We start from the raw sequence: 23487 nt of genomic DNA on the forward strand, positions 1-23487 counted from the left end.
CTTTATGAGGTCAAGCTGAGTCCCAGAATATTGTGTGAAAGTCAGTCCAGAGGATCTATATATATATAGACAGTCAGGTGAGCCATCCCCCTCGAGTCTGGTAAATAAAGAAAAACAGTAGCCTCTCATCCTCTGAGAGAAGGTCCTTCCAACAGCTTAACAACAAAGTGACTATTCAGAAGACTGCATGTATCTGTGCAATGTATTAAGTGTGCATATTTCCATCACCCTTACGTGGAACATGGATAAAAATTGTATGTGTTACCTGATGTAAATGAAAAAAGCTTTTTGATCCAGAAGTCAGAAGCAAACTCATACAGATATCGGAGGTGAGCAGTCTGTCTTGCTGAACCTGTCTCGTGCCAGACGTGTTTGTTCTCTTGTGAAATCTGCACTGGCTCTATGAATTCTGTCTCCAAATTTGGCAGCAGTGACAGCTTTTCTTTGTTGAATGTAGGGTCTATTGCATAAAAATGCAAGGGAATATAATTATTCATTGCTTCATCCATACAAGTTCACTGCAGCAGCTGATCTGACTGGGAGTCAAAAATAATATGTTTAAGAAGTTCTCACAGCACAGAAATTGAGAAGAATTGAGGGATGTTTACAAGCACACCTGTCACTTCAGTGGTGCTTAATAAACATTCTGCAAAGCTCTTCAAAATATAATGTAACATCCAGGAGTGAAATACAGAGTACTGACATACCTACTATCAGCTGACAACTGAACATGGTGAGACTATAGCAAAATTTATATTGAAGTATGTACACCTTTGGTAATGTAATAATTTCAGTTACTAAGCACTACCAAATCTTACAGCAGGAAGATTCTTAGGGTAGTCATTGCCAAAGCATTTCTGACACTTTCTCATCTGTTCTGTATGGGTATTTTCCAAGGTATTTTCCAAACTGTTGGAAGGACCTTCTCTGAGAGGATGAGAGGCTACTGTTTATTTACCAGACTCAAGAGGGATGGCTCACCTGACTGTCTATATATACAGATCCTCTGGATTGACTTTCACACAATATTCTGGGACTCAGCTTGACCTCATAAATGACCCCCTTGTGGGTAATTAATTGTATGCAGGCAGTTGTGAACACTAGCAGGGTGTGGGTTTTGGGGTGGGTTTTTTTTTTTTTTGGTGGTTCTCATTTCATAACCAAAATCAATATTGATTCTGTGTTAAGCCTGCCATGTCTTTGCCAGTACAAGACTCTAGCAAGCTGTTTTTCTGCTACAAGATTAATAATTTGAGTCATAAATTGGTGTTCATAGGATGGAATTTGTAATTAAACATGGATTAAGTCTAAACTGCCATGCTTCCACCCCACACTCCTTAAGAGGATCTAGCACTGTTACTTTTTCACTGGAACGTGATACTATTGATATGATCACTGAAACTATTTGCTTTATAACACTGGTTTCATCAGACAGTGCAGTTCATAATTTTTGCTGCAACAAAGTCTGTAAGCTTTGATTCACACAATGGTAAAACCATTGTTATTCTGAGAAAAACAGCATGAAAATCATCTGCAATGTGATGCACACTGCACATAACATTGGCTGTAACAGATCTGACCTTATTCTGACATGATGACACAACTGCTGGTATGTTTGTGGTTATTGGCCTATGCTGACTCATACTGGTCTTTGCTCCTGGTTGAAGATGGCCCTTCCCTCCGTTTTCACCCATGGAGGTTCTTACTTCAATGTTTTGGGGGTTTTGTCTTCTGGGTGCTTGGCTGTTACTCTCTTCTGATGTCCAGAAGTGTCTATCTTCTATTGTATTGCCATCTAGTGTAGAAGCACCAGAGGTTCAGACTGGTTGTAGATATCTCTAGCACTTTGGCTTTCAGACCAGATTCTGGTACGTTACTCCAGAATATCTGCAGCTACTATCACCCTGGTGTCTGCATGTTCAGCTCTTTGGTCTCATGCTCCATACAATAGCCTCAACTGAAAAAGTTCTAAACACTGAACATCCTTAGACAGGAACAAGCTATGGCCTGCAGGTAGTAGAGGTAGTCCAGTGCCAGCCAGCAAGCTGGGCCTGAAAGGAGGTCCTAGATGCTCTGGGACAAAGAATAATTTCAAAGAGCTGTTGCTAGAAACTCCTGGAACAATGCTATTTACAGTTCTGTCTGGTTGAAAATAAACAGATGCACACAAGACCTGAACTATCCCTGGGCCAAAGCAAGGCAGAACAAAGACTATCTTAGAACCAAGAAAAAGGTTAATCTCTGCTGCAGAGAGCTGGCTTGCATCAATCTGGAAAGGCAGGCAACAAATCTTGCTGCCTCATGGACATTCAGAAAGTTATGATGTCTTTGTGGTCATCAGTTGATAACGAAGTGGAGAGCTAAAACCACAGCTCCTGGTGGTAAGGCCATCTTTGCTTCTCTGGTCCTTGTAGCACCCTATAATCCTTAGGATTTTCTGCTGTGTAATTTAGGCTTCCTCGTGCATAGCAGGCTGGCTATAATGTGGATGCTGGCAGGGAACAGAGGTGGGCATGTCTGCTGCCCTTAGATGCAGCCAGAGCAACCTGCCTGCAAAGGAGGTGAACAGAGCATGCTGTTCAACAGCTGCATATATTTATGCTGCCACTTGCTGATATTTTCCTATTTTTTAACGGCCAAGACTGAAGTTTTGCTTGAGCTCAGCCTATTCCCATCAGTCTACCACTTCTCTTGCCAGGTTTACAGTGAAATTCCTTTTTTTCCACATTAGTAGCAAGATGACAGAGTGATTTTGCTGTAGCTTGCATGTGAGCTGTTAGCATGTATATGGAACATGACATTTTGCAATGCTTTAGATTTTTTATTCTGACCTACCAGGAATCATCTGTGCACCCAGTATGGATAATGAGCAGTGCATGTGCCTGCCTCCAGGAAACTTCTCATACTGTGGCTCTTTGCATGTAGCGCTTCTGCTGCGTTTATTCAAGTTGAGAGGAGGCCTGTCTAAAAAAAAATCTACAGCCATTATTTATCAGTGAGGAAGCCCCCAGCAAGTTCTGCCCCCTTAAAGCAGGGAAATGCTCACAAAAATTACTGCCTAAAGATGCCGTGGTGCCAGTATTACCATGCTATTTTCTGCACATAAGTTTATTTTGCCTTGCCTGGAGCCAGTGTCTTTGATTTTGGGGGAAAAAACACATCTAAAATATAAGCGTTTGCTTTGTCATACCTCCTTCCCCTTGTCTGTTCTGGAGTGGGGTGGGCTAGAGCAACAAAACAGCCCAAAGAAACCAGAATGGGTAACCTGGGGACCTTGCACTAAAACAAGCTTGTTGAAGATCTTGGATACATCAAAGGCAGGCAACTTTATTTGCTAGAATTCATTCCTTCATGGTAATACAAGTCAATACAAGCAGATTGAGGAGGTCCCATCAATTTAGAGCTATGGTTTCAGACCCTCTCTCCTCTTGTCACTTCTGCCCCTGCCCCACAGCCAAGGATTCTTTCCAATTTCCATCAGATTTGTGCAGAATGCAGCACAAATTAAGCATCTTGGGAAGCAGCTTGTGCTTAGATGCAGTGGTAATCGCCAGCTTGGTTTCAGCTGAAGGAGTGCATTTTCATTGCTTCTGCAGTAGCTGAACAATGTTTGGCAGTGATCTATAGGAACAAGATATGGACAGAGGATTTGGGGGCAGGGAAGGATATGCATCTCATTGGAAAGTAAGGGCCACTCTGAGAAACAAGGCTTTTTCTTCGTAAATCTGTGTTGTAGGGTGGCTGTTGAATATTTGGGTGTTATGAATGGAATCAGTCCGACCATGAAGAACAATAGAAGAATAACCTGGATGCACCACTGCTGGCAGGGTAAAGAGAAGAGAAGCCCTTTCTTTGACACTTCAGCATGCCTGCAGGACAGAAGGGAGGGCTATTCATGCCATCAATGATCCCAGTGCAATTGGGAAAACCAAGAACAATAAGCTCCCTATGCCCTGCTGTATAACTGCAGTTTGAAGGTGATATAGCACCATCTTCACAGTCTTACAGGTCTCAAATATCAGCTTCAAGTGTTGGTCTGGTCACTCAGCACCAGAATTGCCCCAAAACAGCTCACAGTTAGGGGCTACTGATTTCTAAAAGACAACTGCCCCCTGTCCTCTGCTGTCACACTGGACTCTGGAACTCCTGAGCTCCACTAACTCAGAAGCCAGGAATTTCTTTCTCCAGACCTGGTTCTGTATCCTCCTTGCAATCCCCCCCTATCAGATAAATGTTTGGTCCCCTACTTGTGCTTTTATTCACCACTAAAAGGAAATCACCCCTTAAAAGGGCAGCAGAGACATGTAGCCATCCTAGAAATACTTGATTCATACAGCCCCGGTGCCAATACAAATAGGATGCAACGTTTTAGTAGTCTGCAACAAACTACAAGCACTGAAGTGGCCACGGTCCATAGCAGGTATCTCTCTCTCTGCTGGCCCTGGAAGTAGATGACTGAAGCACTGATAAACTGCTTGCTCCTAGTCACGCCAGTGCTCACATAATTTGTCAGAAACCCTGCAGTGTTGCAATGCACTCTAGGATACCAAACCCCATCAGTAAAATGTGCATCCAGTCAAACAAATCTCTTAAATCATCTCTGCCTTCTAGTTGCTGAAATGCTTCTGGTAAGAGGCCTGTCTGTAACTCATACTCGGACAACTTTCACATTACCTGCCTCTTGTGGCTTTCATCACAAGCACTGTCAAAGGAGCTGTAGAAAAGCACGTTACAAGCTTCAGAGCTGGTGCTATTGCCTTATCACACTCTACCTAAGAGGAAAACCTTAGTAAAACACCCCAAATCCAGTATACTCACAGTGATTGATTACTACTGTATCTTAAGAATCAGTAACAAGCAACATACATTTATACCATTTAGTCACTTGCTGAACAGAGACTAACAGCATAAAGTTCAACAGAAGAAAAAACATTTTCTCTGAAGAGATACGCTGATCATGAAACTACACAAGATGATTTAACAACTCGTTGTTGCCAAAAGGCAGAGGTTTCACTTGAACTTTTTACTTTGAACCACCTTTGCTACTGGCCATACACTTCACAAACTCATTCACCTCACTAACCTCAGGGGAGAGGGAATGAGCTTTCTGCACTTAAATCAGTTCATTAAAGGTTTTAATGAGCACCAGAGTCAGTGCAAGAGAAGGTATGGGATGCTGTGGCCAGGACTGGGGCATAGGGAGCAGCAACAGCAAGCACTTGTAACTGCTCAGAGAACCACACTTTGGAAGGAATAGGTTTGAGGGGGCTCACTACTTGTAGAAACAAGGAGTTGCTAACTAGTCAAGTTTGAGTCTTTTATTAGGCAAAGATATTTGCACCTCCCAGGAAGTGAAACAGTGCTTGTGTCACTAGGAATGGCCGGAGTATCACCTGCATTAAAGTAAAGCAAATTAGTCTCAGGGAGATTCAGGTTATCAGGACTCCCTGGAAGTCTCCAAAAAGAGAGGTCAGTGGAATACAGTAGAAAAACCCCATCGCAAGTAAAAACTGAACAGTTGCTACCCAAGGCATTAAGGAGTCATTGGTAGTAAGACAGCTGCAGAATCTGTATCAGGCCAGTTGGTTAAAAAGAGACCTTTCTGATATAGTGAAGGTAATTTCAAGAGACAGACGACTGTTTGCATCCCCACAAACACACACCTTCTTCCTCAATTCTTCTGGCACTTGCTCAGCAGTGATTCTGGCATTTGTTGGACTCCACGAGCCATTCAACTTGCTAACCTAGCAAAAAAGTAATTGGGCTAGAAACGACAAAAAACAAGGTGCTGCTGGGTTAACAGGCTGAATGACTCCCACAAGTCTGATTCACTTGACACAGTGAAAGGGAGGGGAAGAGGTGGAAGCAGGAAGGAGACATTCTGCTTTACACAGCAGCATCAGTAAATCAGTTCAGTTTCTCCAGCACCCACAGTTTGCAGGCATGGCCTTATAATCATCTGCCAGTCCAGCTACTGCAGAAAGGGACTTCTGCTCTCCGCAGTCCAATCACGCAATTGTGCTGAATCCCTAGGATGAGGGAGGGCAGGACTGTGTTGCTCCTGCCAACATATATTTGCATATTTCCACCGTGAAAATAGATTGTTGGTTTTCTTTCATTTCTGTAGCAGTTTTTTTGTAAAGATCTACAACTGTCTGTTCTTACTGTTGTGAATGCTTTTGTTGCCATGAACTGATGGAAGTTAAGGATGATTTCAAGGCAGTGAACTAACAGGACACTCCTCCCCAGAGAACAGGATGGGTTTATGAACAAAGACACAGTAAGGGCCCAAAACACAATTCACCGGCATAGCACAGAAATCCCCCCAGAAGCTCATGCAAAGTTGAAACACAATGAAGAAAGGAAGAGATGTCTTTCAGCAAGCACTCATAGCCAGAAAAGCTCTCTGCTGTGTAGCAGGATATTGGACAGCACACCTGAACCTCAGGACTCTTCAGAGTTTGTAACACCTTTCCTGTAGGCAACATAGATGATAGTTTTCCAAACCACAACACTCTCCACAGAGCTTCCCAGCAGATCCCCCTCTACCATTACGGACACTCGGGCAAAGGCTCAGCAGCTGAACTAGTTTGTTTATATACCACCACTACTTCAACCTTCTCAGTCATTGCTGAATGGCTTTTACCCATTTCAAACACAGACTGCACAGCTGGAGCAAGTCAGAACTTACCCCCTGCTGGCATTCAGTTCAAAGGTAGCTCAAAGTACAGGCCGGATCTCTTCTGAGACATGGCTACAGCTAGTTTTCAGATGGGTTCTAGATATCCCACGGTCTGGGTTCTCCCTTCTAGGGAACCAGTTTTTTTTCCTTTGAAGAAAGAGCATTATAGGGCATCTACAAGACATAGTAACATTCCAGTGGTAACAGGGTGATGAATTCAGACAAACCAACTGATCCTGTGTAGAGATACATACCGCACCTAAAAGAACTCTCTGGGACTGGACTCGGCAAACAGCAGCAGTGGCTGGCAGCTCTTCAAAGAACATGAGTTTCACCTACGTGGGATGCCAGAATGCAACCTAATGCACAGAAGACTGCATAGATGTTAAAGGCAACATCACATAGATACCATCCGCTCAGCTCCTTCGATGGGAAATTTAAAAGAACTAGCCATTTCACACCCAGAAAGTGAGCAACTGCACCCAATAGAGTGGCCCTTATCCATAAAACAGCAGCCTTCAAGGAAAAAAAAAAGGTGCACACACATGCAGAGGAGTAGGATCACAAAACCATGAATTTAAGCCCTGATCTGTTCAGTTCAGAAAATAAAATTGTCCTAATATTAATTTCAACTATTCCATAGTCCACTGTAGCTGTGACGATAAGAAATTGCTCTTCAATCCTGCCGTCTCACTAGTGACCCCACAGCTTTTGCGGGGAGCCAACCAATTCACAGATTCAGGAAGAAAAAGATGCATCCTACTTGAGGATTTTTAAATGGGTAAACGGATCAACTGAAGTATATTCTATTCCTTTTCATGAAGGAGCTCTTCCCACCAGGTTTCATATTCCCAGGGAGGTGGGGAAGGGGAAGGTACTAAACAATGTTTCTGGCTCAGGTTAATCAGCCCCAATTAAAAAGAAGGAACCCCATAGATAGCTCCACATACATTCTCTGCACAACTCATCATAACACTGTCTCCCACAGACTGAAGCAAGGCAATGAATTATTTTTACAGGGCAGCCTTTCTCTTCCCCATCTGATCACTCAGATTAGGTTTTCCTTAAACAAGAGTTTCAGGGCATGGACTTCTCATTAGTACTAAAGGACACGGTATTATCATTTACTCTGCAAATAAAAGACAAAGCCTACATACACACTAGCTGCACTGTTCCTCAGGTGGAAAAGAAAGAGAGTGGCTCAAGAAGAGAACAGCTGTTTGAAGATGTGCCAGTTTTTAGAGAAATCTTTGGTTAAAAATTACTGAGTATCTACTACATAGCAGGATACTTTCATTAGGAAGGAAACCATAACAGAGGAGAATCTGTGACTGCATCCTCAAACAGCTAAGGTAGACCCTTGTCAAAGGACTTTCTATATCAAAGCTTTGGATTTGCTTTCTGCCATTTCAGAAAGATCAGTTCCAGCCACATAATTCCACAGTCAAGCTTTGACTTCACAGTGTAACAAATTGTAACGCAGGATGCCTTCTTATAAACCCTAGAAACACCAAGTCTCTTCAACCATATTTACAGACAAGGCAGCTAAGGTGAGTAAGGAAAGCCTATTTTCTTACCTGTCCATTCTTATTTCATACAATCCCCCTCTTTTCAGGGCTTAGCACCTTAAGGGCACACTATTTCAGTACATAATTTGACATATGTTTTTTGTTGGATTTCTTAAATCAAAATCTTAGAAGCAACTATTGCAGTACAAAATTCATCTTAATCCATCCCTCTTTGGAAAGGGACTTGGATAACAAACATCTAGAACTGGAGACAGACAAAACACAGTTTGGCAATTGAAGTCTTTTGTGAAAATGAACATTCTGGCGTGTCAGGATCTCAGCTGTCTTGCTCCAGAAACCTGCATCATTGCAAGTGAAATCACTGTGACTTAGGATGGGATTCTTCCTTCACAGTTTATGGTACTAAACATGAACTGCAATGAAAAAACCTTATTTTTATACATATTCTGCCAGTTCAACAGAGAACACTCTTCTCCCTTCACCACAAAGAGTGACAGTTTTCTTCAGACAAAGGTCTTTCTATATGAACAAGTCTCTATATAGGTACTATTTTTAACTTTTTTCCACTTTCCTTGCAGCTTCAACTGCAACAAAGTTAGCACACTAAGTATGAACAGTCAATTTTTTTCAAAGAAATCTAAAGAAAATAGTTATGTACAGGACTACCTACTCAAAGGTATGCTCTTATGTTGGAAGAACAATGCAGCTTAATACCAGACAGTGGAGTTTTTCGAGTAAACAGCTACTGAACAGAAAGGAGAGACCGAGTAGTTTATTTGACATTTTTGCAGGCCATAGTATAACAGGACAAATCTGGATTATATTGGCCAAAGTATACAGTCTTCAAGGCTGTTTTACACTGCGATCAGTATTGGCTGTACACGGCAAACAACATTCAGCAACAGCAACAGCTTAGTCATCATCTTTAAGCTTCTTGATCTTATACTTATGGCGCTCAATTTCTTTCTGCAGGCGCTCTATCTCTTTCTTGTGATGATCAATCTCTTCCTCATGGTGTTTCCTTAAGGCAGCGAGCTGCTCCCTCTCCTTCTCCCTGCGGGAAAGCACAGCACAAGAGGCTTGATGGCTCTCAGTCCCTCCAGAGCCCGCACGCCTCAGGGTCGCTGCAACCGCTTAGTGCGGGGCTCGGGAAAAGGCGCGGCGGGGAGGGTCTGGCTGTACAAGGAGAAAGCTACAGGCGGGGGGAACAGCCGGTAAGGGCCCAGGGCACAGGCCTCTCTGCGGGGCCGCGCGGGGAGGACGCGGCCGCGAAGCCCCCCGCGCCAGCAGACGGAGAGCAGAGGGCCCGGCCGCACCCGGGAGGGCCGCTGGGGCCGGGCTGGGGGCCGCCGCGGCCCTTGGAGTGCCGCGAGAGGCCTGGGGCGGGCCCGGCCCGCGCTCACCTGAAGTACCGCTCCTCCTCGGCCGCCTGCTTCTTCCCGAAGGCGCCGCCGGCCTCGCGGATGGCGCCGCCGCCGCCGCCACCCTTCCCGGCGCCTTTGCCCAGCTCGCCGAGCTGTGAGGGGAGAGACGGCGGTGAGAGGGGAGAGACAGCGGGGAGAGGGGGAGAGGCGGAGACTCCCTCCCTCCCGCCGGCCCCGGCCCCCGCCCGGCCCCGCACCTGGTCGGCGCCCGAGCCCGAGCTCCAGGCGCGCTGCTGCTGCGCCAGGAAGGCCCCGCGCAGGCCGCCGCGCAGCACGGCCGCCGCCATGGCCCTGCTGCCCTTGGATCGCGAGCGCCGCGGACGCGCCCCGGCCCGCCCCGCGCGGCGGGGAGGAGCCGCGCCGGCCGCCCCGCCCCGGCGGAGCCGCGTCAGTCAGCGGCGGGCTCGGGCCGCTGCCCGGTGGTGGGCGGGCGGCGTCGCGGCTTCGCCGGGCGCTCGGTAACGCCGTGCGGCCCGCGTAGGCCCGGCGGCTGCAGAGGGGGCCCTGGGGCGCGCTGCAGCCCTCCGCCTCTGCCGCGGGGTCCCCGAGCCTCCGGCCCGTCCCCCCCGGGCGCTGCCGGGCCGGCCCTGCCCGCAGGGCGCGGGGGCTCCTCCGCCCCAGCTGCGCCTGCCCATGTCACGGCCCGTGGGAGCTTTCCCCGGGCACGGGGGAACTGGCGGTGCAGCCAGACGCGCCGCCCTTCGTGGTGGCGGTGAGACAGCGGCCGCGGCCCGGGGCCGCTTCCTCAAGCCCGCCGCACCTTCGCGCCGGGACCGGCCCGCGCGACCCCGCGCAGGAGCTGCGGCCTTCCGTCCCCCCCGCGGCTCGTCAGCGCGGGCCGCCGCCGGGCCGGGCCGGGCTTAATCTACGGGCCTTTCTCCCGGGGGAAGGGCTGGGCCTGGGTGAGGGGTGGCCACGCACGGGGAGGGGTCTCTGGGGCAGAGCCGCGCTCTCTGCGCGCCCACGCGAAACGCCGGCGGCCATCGGCGTCCGCCCGTAGGCCGGATCCCCGGCGAGGCGCTGGGGCGGGCGGCAGGCCCGGGGGCGTGGCCTGTTTCCATGGCGCGCCGCCGTGGTCACGTGCCGGGGGCGCCGCCCGCCCTGCCGGGCCTCAGCGTCGCGGTCACGTGGGGGGGGGGGCGCGTGGCGTCACGTGGTGGTGGCGATGGCGGCTCCGGCGGAGCACGGGGCGGGGGGCGCCGCCGAGGAGGCGTTCCTCACGTTCTACAGCGAGGTACCGGCGGGGCGCGAGGCAGAGGCCGGGGGCGGCAGGGTCCGCCCCCCGGCCGGTGCTCGCCCGCCGCCCGCCCGCGCCCGCCGCCCCTGTCAGCGCAGCGGCCTGGCGAGCGGAGCGGCGCCTGCCCCGCCGCTGCGCGGGGGCCGGGCCGGGCCTTCGTGGGCGACCCGGCCGGCCTCGGGAGCCGGGCGAGCAGCGCGGCCCCCCGGGCGGCGGCGGCGGCGGCGGCGGCAGCGCGCAGGCCGGGGGGCTGCTCGGGGCCCCGGGCGGGGGGAGCGGGCCCTCGGGGCCGTGCGCGGCGCTGCTCGGGGAGAAACGTGAGCGGGGCAGGCGGCGAGCCAATAACTGAGCGTGCACAAAGGGCAGGTGCGGGGCTGGTGCGTTTTCAGGCCTTGGGGTGACTTTTTTTCCGAATTATTATTGCTGATGCCTGGGGTTTCTTTCTCCTTCATAAAAAGCTTCTGTTGTGGCTGGTGGAGGGGGTCAAATGTTAAGCTGTGCCTTCTCTCAAGAGGTAAATCTGGTGGGAATTGTGTGCTCTACAGCCTTTTTTGAAATCTCTGTGCATAGTGCTTTGTTATGTTACATGGCTTAGCTTTTTTGTGGATGAGCTACCGTCCTGGTAAGCTACATGAGGTCCCTTTCCCTTTCTTTCACCCTCTGTTAGTCAGTTAGTTTGTGCACCACTTGGATTTATTTAAATGAGCTTGCCCATAGCTGTTTATTCCTTTAAATAAAACTGAATGTTGAGTATAAATACACAGTTTGGTTTGGCTTAGTACTATAGAGAACAAAAAGTAAACTGAACTGAATCAAATAACCTTTGGTCAGAATGAAATCTACATTTGTATTTGCACCAGTGTGACTTAATGTGTTTAAGGGCCTGTCCCCAATACTGGGTTAAAAGCAATAGTGGAATAGGTACCTAAAAAATCATGATGATAGTGCTGGTAAAGTGTAGAAGTGAGGTGAGGGGAAAAAGGCACAGCTGTTGAACAGGCATAGGGGAGACATGTTTTCTAAGTTTTTGTAGTTTAAAGGTAATGTTGAAGACACTGTCATGCTATAGAAAAGGATGAAAAATGTTCCCTCCTAATGCTTGAGGAAGATAGTGTTACCAAATAGATAGCTACAGGCTTGGAATGAGCAAGATATTTTGTAAATTGTAGTACAGGATAATGATGACTGTTGTAGTAATCATTCAGGAAAGAGTTAAGCATGCTGTGATGGCCGGTGGATGAAAGTTTCTTTTGTTTTTCAGGTAAAGCAAATTGAAAAACGAGACTCTGTTTTAACATCAAAAAACCAAATTGACAGGCTGACCCGACCTGGATCTTCCTATTTCAACTTGAACCCCTTTGAGGTTAGTCAGAGCATTTTATTCTTCCTTTTGACTTGGTATACCAACTTCCTGGTTTGTCGGGAGTTTACTTCAGTAAAAAGACCAAACTTCAGAAAGAAAAAAATTCTCCAGCTGTAGATTACTATGATCAAGGCTTACAAAATACAGAAGAATAGAGTGTATGTGCTCACTCCCTTTTTACTGTTTATTGTGAAACAAGTTGTATTCTTTCGGCAAACTTCCTTCATGCAATAACACTGAAAGATTTTGTCAGATAAATGCCTAGTGCTTTTTGAATGAAAACATTAACAGCTACAAGTGATATGCTTGTCAGGTTCTGTTCCTAATGCTTCTGGCTCAGCATTTCTGATTGTGCCTTTTGTTTTGGATGTTTGTGCTACTGAATGTGTGTAGTGCATTGAATGAGAAAGGGACTCTAACTTTATAGACCAGAGAGCAATCTTTGAAGAGTCAAAGGAAGACAGACAGTTCCTTTCCACGTTATTATAGTTTCATTCCAGATGCAATTGGTTATAAGTCTGTATAAATCAGTATAAAGTCTTAAATAATTTGAAAGGCTGAGAAAGAGCAGTACATAAAATATAATCTGATGTTGCACTGGAGCCAGCTTTTCATGTGGCTATTTCTTCCTGATATCATCTTCAGTTGCCTTTTTGTATCCTCAGATGCTCAGCTTTTTGTAATCCAATATGAGGCTGGTCAGCAAATTCACTTTGACATGTTCAGTTATTTGTAGTATCTTATTGACTTGGAGAGTAAATTGTTAAGAAAGCCATTTAAAAGTAGACAGCTCCTTTCCTGCAAGGCGTTTGGTGTTTGTTTGTGGGTTTTTTTTTAATTACAGATTATTAGTGTCAGACCTGCATACATCTGCATTGAGTTAGCTCAGTTGTTCCTTAGTGCTTTTGGTTCAGTAAATTAATTCACAAAAGAATTTCTAAACTCTACCACATCCCTAAAGATCAGTACAGTGGGTTCATTCATGGAAAACAACCAGTAAAACTCTCCTGTCTTCTCTTAAAATGAATACATTTTTACAAAATAGTGTGTTTCCTGCCCTAAGTTCCCAGTTATGAATGATTCAACAGTGTCTCAAAGCTGTCCCCTGATCTGCTTCCATTTCTGCCAAACTAAGCATTGCTATAGAGCTGGCTGAAGATTTAGACCAAAGATTTAGACCAAAGGTGACTATTTAGGGATGGCAGCTGTCTATACAAAACTCAGGTGTGGAAAGGTCCCTGGCATAGTCAAGAGCAATGTATCATTGTTAAAAAGTAGAATGCTCCAACCTGGTGTCCTCTTAAAATGTTTCTGTGCCACCAGGTGAAAATTCATATCCTGAAGCAACTTCCTGATGGGGGGGAGCTTTCTGACTTTGTGTCTATATGCCAGTGAACCTGAAAAATGGAGCCTGTCATCAAACTTGCCCTGTTGTTGTCTCTTTTAGGTACTGCAGATGGATCCTGAAGCCACAGATGAAGAGATAAAGAAAAGGTTCCGGCAGGTATTTGGCTTTTGCACTGGAAGCCTTTGGAGGGAGAGTAGAAGCTCAGTAAAGATTAGGCAGCTGCATTTGCGAACAAGCAAAATGGTGGTAAAGCTGTATTTGGATTGATAAGTAGCCTTTTCTTTCCTTTTTTTTTTAAAAAGAAGAAATACATAGAACAATCTTTGTATCAACAATGTGAGAGCTGCAGAAGTGTTTCTGATCCATGCCTGGTGTGCTGCTTTGCCTGTAAAGTGCGTGGCTGGGCTAGTACAAGTTGATATGCCTATGTGTAATCATTTTGTTGAACATACTATTTTAGCCTAAAGAAAAGGTGAAAATTTATCAGAAATCAAGATCTGAAAAAACATATTTGTCTTGAATATTTGGACTGCAGTCCAGAAATATATTTTCTGCGAAGTTTCTTTAATAATTTCAGTGGTTGTTCTTTGTTGCTGGGTTACCAGTGACAGCAGCAGCCCTGCTCACTGACTCTTCTGCATTGTTCCATAGCCTTTTCAACACAGTAACTGGGGTAATCTGCAGAAAAAAAGAGTTTTGTCAGTGCATCCAGCAAAGAAATGCAATGTAAAGAGGGTTACAGACTACTACCTCAATTAGTGCAGTAAACGTTAAGAGCTGGCTTTAGACAGGGAACTGTGCTGGCTGTCTTGTGCTGACAGATCAACGTTCCTGGTGAGTTGGTTATGGGATATGGGCTGTAGGAATACTTGAGGAGTGGTAGGATAACTTTTCAGTCCTTTGCTGACTTTTCATTTCTGCAAATAGTAAATTGGGGCTGCCTTAGCTTCAGGGTGATAGATTATGTTCTGAAGACAATAAGATGAAATAAAGTTCATGGAACTATGTATTGAAGAAACCAAATGCCTAAATACAGAAGGTGGAACAGCTGAAAGAAGAAAAAGATACTGGCTATAGCAAATCACTGAATAAATCAGCAGCATGCTGCTGTTGGGGATGGGAGGCAGACCTTTTCCTGTGAACTAGAAATTGTCATGTGTGGAGTTCAAGAAGTAATTATTTTGCATTATTTAGCATTGATGCAATTTCAGTTCCAGCCCTATGTCCAGTTTTGAGCATCATGGTAGGAAAGAAGCAGAAAAACTAGAGTGCAGACAACAATAGCAAAAATAAGAGGTCTACAAAAAGAAATGGGGGAAAGTCTGAAAGAAGTTTCTTTTGCCCTGGAAAGGGAAGATGGTGAACATGTGCTCTCTAGTCCATTAAAGATTGCCATGAGGATGGTAGTGATCGATGTCCTGTCTCAGCTGGACAAAGAGTGCAGGATGGAGTTTTCTTCCCCTTCAGTAGAGGAGCCTAAGGAGAAATTTACCCGCTCTTTAAGTAGTTTAACCTCTGAACAGCCTTAGAGATGCTGGAGAACTTCCCTCTTCAGAGGTCTTTCAGTAAAAGGTAAACATCAGTGGAGGCTGATCTTTGTAGATTTGTTTCTACTTAAGACCAGAGACACGCAACTTGAGTGACCAAGGGTTTCATATCAGCCCTAGGCTACTGCAGCTCAAGGCTATTTGTATTGCTTTGTAGATCCAAAGCTGCAGCTTTTCTCAGACAGCATGTTTGTAGCTGCGGTTGTACTTGATTTTCAGTTAGAAATCTCTATAAGCCTTTGCTGAGGCAAACGTGTTGTCAGCTTATTTGCCTGTTTGCAAAGGAGTGTGATCCATTAAGGTTCCTTCTGTCTGAGACTACTTCCCTCCTCTCACAGAAATCTCTGGAATATTATTTATCTTCTAGAATAGTCTTGGTATCAAGATCCTTTCTCTTGCAGTTGTCAATATTGGTACATCCGGACAAAAATCAAGATGATGCGGATAGAGCCCAGAAGGCCTTTGAAGGTAATGCTCTCACAACTTCCTTATGGATTGCTGCGTGATAGTAGTTGGTCTGGTATTTTTCTGTAGCTGGTTTAAATGATTTATTAGGACTGGAGGCCCCACTGAAGGACAGAAGAATTGCTGTAGAGTTGTTTCAGGTGAGGGAGATGTGTGGGGTGCCATTTCAGCAGCAGAATTTCACTAGGTGGCAGTAATGGCGTTGTTAGAGCTCGTGGGGATAAACTGGCCCATAATGTTTATAGACTGAATAAAATCAAATGCATGAATTAAACAGTTTTTCTTGAACAAAGACCACAGGACAGAAAATGTGTTGGCTTATGCCTTGAATTACAGCTGGGAGTCATGCAACTTAAACCTACCTCATGCTTTGTAACTTGCAACACTTGTTAGAACTGACACTTTCACCCTACGAACTCCAAAAGGGTGGCTGACAGTCTCTCTCATTACTGTACTCCAAATCTCATCTGACTAATCAGGATATTGCTTGCCTAAATGTATTAAAAAAATAAAAATAAAAAAAAGCCCTAGGAAGCAAAGTTCAGGTAGTTACAAGTACCAGTCTTGCAACACCCTGCAAATGCGACTACGATGCTATTAATGTTGATGCTTTTCATTAGCTGTAGATAAAGCGTACAAGTTGCTACTAGATCAAGAGCAAAAGAAGAGGGCCTTGGATGTGATACAGGCAGGAAAAGAATATGTGGAACATACTGTAAGTATTCCATATGAACGGCCAGAGGTGGGGTGAGTGGGTCATAAGTCCTTTGTAATTTGCTTTTATTTGTACACATGCTGTATGTTTAGGTCATTAAAAGGTGGGCTGAGCAGAGCTCTTAACAAAGCTGTGCAATTGGACTGTGAGCGTGAACAAACATGCTTTATCCAAGATTACTATTGAGCTCAGCACAGGATAATTCAGTGAAATTCAGTACTTGCAATAATTAGGTTAGACCATATGATCCAACCTAAATATTTCTTTTGAATCTGTGAATGAGTGATGCAGATGAAATGTGTGTAGGTGGAAGAAAATAGGTGATGACAGCAGGAAACTGGGAAATTTTGGGGAAAATGACCTATAAGATAAGGAAAGGAGCTCGGATTACACTAGCCTAGAAGTTAGTTGAGTGATATGAGCAGACTAAAACGCAACAAGCTTGAGAAAGCAAATGATGTGGGAGAACTTGGGTACTCTAAACCAAGGAGCACTTTATGTTGCTTGATGCTGTTAGTCTTTCAAATATTGCTTGATGCTGTTAGTCTTTCAAATATTGCTTGATGCTGTTAGTCTTTCAAATATTGCAAAGCAAAATAAACTTCCTGCTAGTTTGGGTGCTGCATATTGGATATAAATATATCCTTCTTTAAAAAAAAAAAAAAAAAAGACTCAAACCAGAGGGATTGTGTTGAATGAACAGTACCTAACAGTGTTTTTAATTATTAGGGGTCAGGTACTAGTGATGTTGTATGTGTCTACCTGGACCTAGGGCCAGGTGGTTTGGATCTAAAATAAAACATGATCCAAATCAACATCTTGCTGTCATCTGTAGCTCTTACCCAGAGAACTAGGAATGCAGAAATACTTAGGTACTATGATGGAAGGCCTGTAAAACTTTTCAGACTCCTACTTTTGTTCTTAATCTTTAGGTGAAAGAAAAAAAGAAGCAGTTGAAGAAGGATGGAAAACCTCCCATTGTAGAAGAGGATGATCCTGAAGTTGTAAGTTGCATGGTGTTCAAAGAGGCTGGGTATTGCACTGGGGTTCTATAGAATGTGTTTCAAAAACTTAGGAATCAAAGCCAATCAAAAAGTTTTTATTAGATTTGCTAGAATGTTGTAAATCCTTTGACTTGCTGAAAAAGTGTAAAAAGTAAATTCATCATGAGATTCTGTGGATCAAAGTATTCAAATTCTTTTCACGGAGCAAGTCTTTGCTACTTGTGCATCACAGTTTTTTTCGAATTGAATTTCTTGTTGTAACTGTACATTGAATGCTGGAATTGCGGCATTTTTACTGCCAGCAACAGCATGTATAGAACCTATAGCAGCATGTGTGATGTGTGCTCTTAATGCCATTCTGTAATAAGAGCTGTCTGGGCTGGTTTTTCTTTACAGCATTTGAGGATAGATTTGCTATTCTGCAACAAATCATTTACTCAAAAAGGTATGACATGAGACAGCTCTTCTTTCCCAGTTCCTAGTCTGAAAAAGTCAAGTGATATTAGGGGATTAGGTGATTCTCAAACACTGACATCATTAGGCTTAGGGGCTTCACCCTTTTTTCCTATAAAGCAATTTTTTTTTCTATTGATGTCATCACAGTAACCCCTGAACAGTCTTTTTTTTCACTGATTTTTGGAAGTCTCTTGCTGTTCTTCAGTAATGAAGTTTGTTTTAAGTATACTCATATTTCCCACTAGAAACCTAGTTCTAGATTGTTGCAACAGCAAGAAGATCTGCTGGAAAATTATCATCTAAACAGTGACTGTCTCTTGTGTTGTGTCAAGTATCATGACGTTGCAAGACTCAACAGAAGAATAAGAGAATTTGAAATAAATGGTTCTGTTTATGCACAGCTTTGTGAATACCAAATGGAATGAGTCTTTAGTAGCATAATAAGTAGTTGTTTCTAGGTGTCAGGCCCAGAATTTATTCAGCAGTGTTTTATACCATTTCCTATGCCTCTGCTACTAGTTACTATGAAGGCAGGATATGGGCATACATATGCTTTACATTTTTTTTCTATGCTGCTTACATTCTCATGTAAAACAGGCTTCTCTAACTGTGTTAATGTGCATTATTTTGAGACCAGATTTGTGTTTTACAGTTCAAACAGGCTGTATACAAACAGACCATGAAGCTCTTTGCTGAACTGGAAATCAAGAGGAAAGAAAGAGAAGCTAAAGAAATGCATGAAAGGTATGAGCAGCATTCTGTTTCTGCAGTTCAGGCTTTTCTTCACCCCTCCTGTTTCCTCAGAGAAGATGAGAAATCACAGAATCATAGAAAAGTCTGGGTTGGAAGGGACCTCTGGAGATCACCTGGTCCAACCTTCTGCTGAAAGCAGAGCCTTGGTTTAGGTTATTAAGGTCCTTGTCAAGCTGTGTCCTGACTATTTTCAGCAAGGTAGATTCCACCACTTCTCTGGGCAACCTGTTGGTTGTAGAACTCTGTGTTTGAGAAATGCCTATTGGAAACCTGGCCTCCTGTATTTAAGACGCTATGTGTTTGGTATGCTTATGTACTCTATGGAGGCCAGCCAAAACAGTGAAACGGTGACCTTTTTGCATGTTGTTAGCATATAAAGAATTGATTTTTAATTTTAATTAAGTGTAGCTATACCCCGTGGCATGTGTGATCCTGAACTATCTTAGGTGTTTTCATCACATGCTGCTTGAGTGCTTACTGTAGATGTATTTTTGCACTTCCATAAAGCAGGGCTTTTCCTCTAGTGATCAATGAAGGCAATCTAGGGGATGGTTGCAGGGCACTACTTCTAAATACAGATGAAAATGAGGGGGGAAAAAAATCTCTCAGTCATTCCTACCTTGCACGGTAGGTTTATTACCTTGCATGAGAAATTTATTAACCTCAAAATGTGTGCTCTCAACAATTTCAGAAACTTATCACTTCAGAGGCTGAGAGCATGACAAAGGCATCCTATGCAAGAGAAGCTGACTCACTGGTCTAGTATATGCATACTGTTGGTGGTGCCAAACCACCTTTTCTGCTCACTGTTCACCTCAATTTGAAATAAAATCCTATTTGTTGTGTTGTCTTAGGTGTTTTATGTAGAATGTGTATGTATCTCTTCCGATAAGCACTTTAATCTGCCAAGCAATCAAAAGAGCTTTCTGGGATGTTCTGAGAGCATTACATGTTTTTCTAATGTAGATGCTTGTGGGTTCATAACTTTTTTGTGATCTGCCTTCCAGGAAGCGGCAGAGGGAAGAGGAAATTGAGGCACAAGAGAAAGCTAAACGAGAGCGAGAATGGCAAAAGAACTTTGAGGTAATCAGCAGCTTAGCTGGATGCCACTTACAGGAGGGACCTCAGCAATTCTCAGCCATGCTGTAGGGAATACCCCTAGAGAAAAGAGAAGCTTCTTATCTGCAGGTGCTATAAGATAATTTAAGTAGACATGTAGTAAAAGATCCCGCAAAAGCCTTGTTTTTGTCTTTATATGTGGTGAAGAGCCTGTGGATATGACTTTGATATCGCCTTTCTGGAAACAGGGATCAGGTAGATTAAGGTGTAGTATTTTTCAACTTTGTTAGCAGCTTATTCTTATCACAAGGCAGAAATTTGAATTGTTTAGCCCCAGTCACCGGTGACCAGTGACATTTAATCTGGCAGCTATTCAGCCACTGGTGCGGACTGAGTTGGTGTTTTTCAGTCTGATTGCTAACACCTACATAATCTGTATCTGAGGTGAATATCAAAGACCTGAATGAGCGTCAATTCTCTTGGTCCCTTTCACCCCATATTCAAGGTTCAGGCATATCAGAAATAGCTTGTGGTGGTTGCACTGCTGTTCTAGAGCAAAAGCCTGCCAAAATAGTTGATATGGCCTGCAACTCTTCTTTCATTACACAGCAGAGGTGCAGTCCCATGACAGGAAATTACATGGGAGGGTTGCAGGAAGGAAGTTAATGAGAGTGTGGAGGACCTAATGAAAAGAATCAGCTGTGTTGTTCATTTAACCCACAGTCTGATCCCAGTTCATGTTTGAGAGGCCTTTAAGAAAGAGGGCATCTGGGAGAGCAGTGTGTGAGCTGGGCTGACATCCTGTGGAAAGTGGTCAGCTAGGATTTTGCTGGAGGCTCAGTTGGAAAGAGTTTATGTGTGTTTATGTGCTATATAATGTGAATGCAGGATGTTGGATGTTCTGGGAAACGCTGAATCTACTGTGCATGCGTCATGCTGCTGTGTTGAGTGTGCGCTATTGGTATTGTCACATAATAGGAAAGAGGTAAATGAGTGTGCTACTTGCCTTGCTGCTGGCAGAAGTTCTGTGGCCAGCCTGGCAGGAGAGGTTGCGCATCAATCGCTGTAGAGACGCATTGAAGGTTAGAAGCTGAGGACGTGAGCAAACATCACAAGCAGGTAACAATGGACCAAACAGAGAATCTACTGAGCTGTTGAAGTACCTTTGTTTCCTCAACCATTCCTAAACAGCTGAACCACTGCACTTGCAAGTATCTTCTCCAGCCTTGCCAGTGGCTATTTAATCTATGTGAAAAGACCATATCAAAGTTAGGTGTTAATGTTGAAAATGGATTGTATGACTACATAAGAATAGGAAGCTTATTGGTGCTAGTGACTGTGACAGGGAGGATGATTAGAGACAAAATAGCATATGAATTCTTGGCTGCTCCTGTGTGTGTGCTGATTCTTGTTTGTGAGAATAAGAGTTCTGCATCTGTGTCAGTTAAAAATGACAAAAAAAAACCCTCTTCCTTCAAGGTGCTCGCACTGCACCTCTGGATTGTTCTTCTGTGGTTCCCTGCTCCTGTTTTTTTGATTCCAGTCCTTTCTCTGCATATTGCATTCTAGTTCTATTCAGCTCTCCTGTCTCTTTACCTCAAAGATGTGTAGATGTGTAGGTTTCCTCCCTCACATGTGTTCTACAGCACTTCTAAATGCTCATAGGAATATTCCATCATTCAAGTTCTTGTCTGCTGTTTCTAGGGGCTATTCATAGGCTGCTCTGAGAGCTGAATCATGTCTTGGTCTACCACAGAAGGAGCAGGTTGGAGCATCCAGTTTCACCCACCCTGCCCCAAAACAAGAGGGTTAGAACAGAAGTTGCCATTTAGCCTCATCCCTAGTAAAGGTGTGATCCTGCCCTGGGGGAAGGATGGACGTGAGTGAGGTAGGCTATCTTAGCCAGAGCCCAGTATACAGACATAGCTGTATTCAGGTGGGCCTTGAGTATACGGATCACACACTTCAAAGTGGATTGTCCCTGGACTTGTTCTGTCCTAATGTCTGAACCTTCAGCCTGTAGGAATGATAGGCGGGGTCTGTGCAGAGTCCTGTTCCTTCAGGAAGGGTTTCTGCTGCTCCCCCGATAGGCAAGGGAGAAGAGAAAAGAGCGCAACTGAGACCTTTTCTTACTGTGTCTTTGTGACGAGACCTGGGGCAAGAAGCATGAGAGGAGACAGCAGTACACTTCCCTTCTCTCTTTTTTCTCCCTGCCTTCAAGCTGCAGCACAGAGGTGTCACAGGGATGTGAGACAGTAAGGAAGTGGCAAGTTCTAGGCTGACGGATTGGGAACATCCATTGGAGATGAGGTTTCTTGTTTGCTCAGTCAAACAGAGGGTTTGGTAGGCTATAGTCAGGACTGCACATCCCAAGCTGGTTGCTTCTGAAACAAGAAAACAGCATGCTACTTATATTGGTGTTTGTAAGCTCAGTTGTAAACCTCTACTCCGGCTCTTCGCACTGTCTGTATGTCCCGGCTGCCAGAGTACTACATGCTGGGTAAGGGGGAAATTGCTACTGATCTCTTGAAAATGGTACACACGGCCAGTTCTCTGACTCTTGCCCTTGTTAACCCTCCCCGTCCTCTCTGTTGTCCCCAGGAAAGTCGGGATGGTCGTGTGGACAGTTGGAGAAATTTCCAGGCAAATACAAAGGGGAAGAAAGAAAAGAAAAACAGGACCTTCCTGAGACCTCCCAAAGTAAAAATGGAGCAGCGTGAATGATCCTGGCAGCACTGCCCAAGTGCAGCTCCTCAGTCCCCTCCCTGCTTTTAAGGACTCATTGGCACCTAGAGTAAGAATAGCTTTTTAGTAGACTGTTTGTTTCCAGTACAATTAATTATTGGTCAAAGTATTTTTTGTACTCTGTCCATTTGAACTAGGGCCATAATATGACCTTGGCCAGGAACCCGCTGTGCATAGAACACTTGGCTTAGGAGGGTCCGCCATTATTGCTGTCCTGTTTGTCTGCTGCCCTGTAACTCGATGTTTTGTACTTCACAGAGATTGTGCTGTTTCACCTCTTTCATTTCTAGTTTGAGAGCTGAACAAAATGTCTGAAATGCATCAGTACCTTTCCAGGCGTCGTCTTTCTCAGCAAGTCCAGCTTTGGAAAGGTCCGAACTGGCTCTGGGAATCTGCTTCCAGCACTGTGCAGTGCAGCTGACCTGCAGTTAAACAGGCTGCAGCTCCTCACTGAACTCAGTGGTGCTTGGAAGACACCGCCCCTACCCCCACCCCCAAGATCTGATTTCCAAACTAAAATCCCAGCTCTCAGGCTTAGAGTTCTGTTAATCTCAGATGAGCTGGTCACTTCCTGTAAAGAAAAAGTAACTTCTCTTGATTAATAGTTAGTTGCAATGGTCTGTATGTAAAATAAATTTTTACCCAAGTTATCAGGTTCTTGCTTAGAATTATTCAAAGATGCAATTGTAAGGGTGTGAGTTGAGCGCTGGCCACTGAGATGTTATCGCTGCTCAGCATGAATATTTTCCCTGGAAGGGTCTGCTGTTATTTCAAAAGTCTGTTCTGACTTGAATTTCAAATGAGAGCCTTCCAGATAGGCACCAGGGAGAGGACATCTCTTCCCTGACTGCTGCCTGAGTGGATGCAGAGATGCCAGAGTCTGTGCTGAATCTTGACTTCATTGTTGTGCCTTTGGGGAGTGTGAAAGGGGTTGGGGGACTTGGACGCCTGTGAGAAGGAGAGACTGCTCAGAGCTATGGGATGAGCGTAAACTCATGCGTAAACTCATGCGTTTTTATATATATATATATATATATATATATATATATAAAAAAAAATGTGTGTGTGTATATATATATACACATATATATATATATAAAATCTTTGGGTGTGTATTACAAGGGTTTTTTTTGTTTTTTTTTTGTTTGTTTTTTGTTTTT

General features: G+C 44.7%; 2 protein-coding genes across 2 annotated transcripts; one reads left to right on the forward strand and one right to left on the reverse strand.

Moving 5' to 3' along the window:
• Positions 1-8968: 8968 nt before the first annotated feature.
• On the reverse strand, positions 8969-9967 carry ATP5IF1 (ATP synthase inhibitory factor subunit 1). Its single transcript, XM_067311429.1, has 3 exons — positions 9833-9967; positions 9615-9727; positions 8969-9265 (listed from the first exon to the last, which is right to left on the reverse strand). The coding sequence occupies exons 1-3, from the start codon at positions 9920-9922 to the stop codon at positions 9124-9126; spliced, it is 345 nt and encodes a 114-aa protein (XP_067167530.1). The 5' UTR covers positions 9923-9967; the 3' UTR covers positions 8969-9123.
• Positions 9968-10776: 809 nt separating this feature from the next.
• Positions 10777-22977, forward strand: DNAJC8 (DnaJ heat shock protein family (Hsp40) member C8). The gene is made up of 9 exons (XM_067311419.1): positions 10777-10869; positions 12134-12235; positions 13683-13739; positions 15532-15598; positions 16216-16310; positions 17243-17314; positions 18423-18514; positions 19531-19606; positions 22184-22977. The coding sequence occupies exons 1-9, from the start codon at positions 10801-10803 to the stop codon at positions 22304-22306; spliced, it is 753 nt and encodes a 250-aa protein (XP_067167520.1). The 5' UTR covers positions 10777-10800; the 3' UTR covers positions 22307-22977.
• Positions 22978-23487: the final 510 nt, after the last annotated feature.

The sequence above is a fragment of the Apteryx mantelli genome, chromosome 27 (genome assembly GCF_036417845.1).
Source record: "Apteryx mantelli isolate bAptMan1 chromosome 27, bAptMan1.hap1, whole genome shotgun sequence".
Taxonomy (NCBI): Eukaryota; Metazoa; Chordata; class Aves; order Apterygiformes; family Apterygidae; genus Apteryx; species Apteryx mantelli.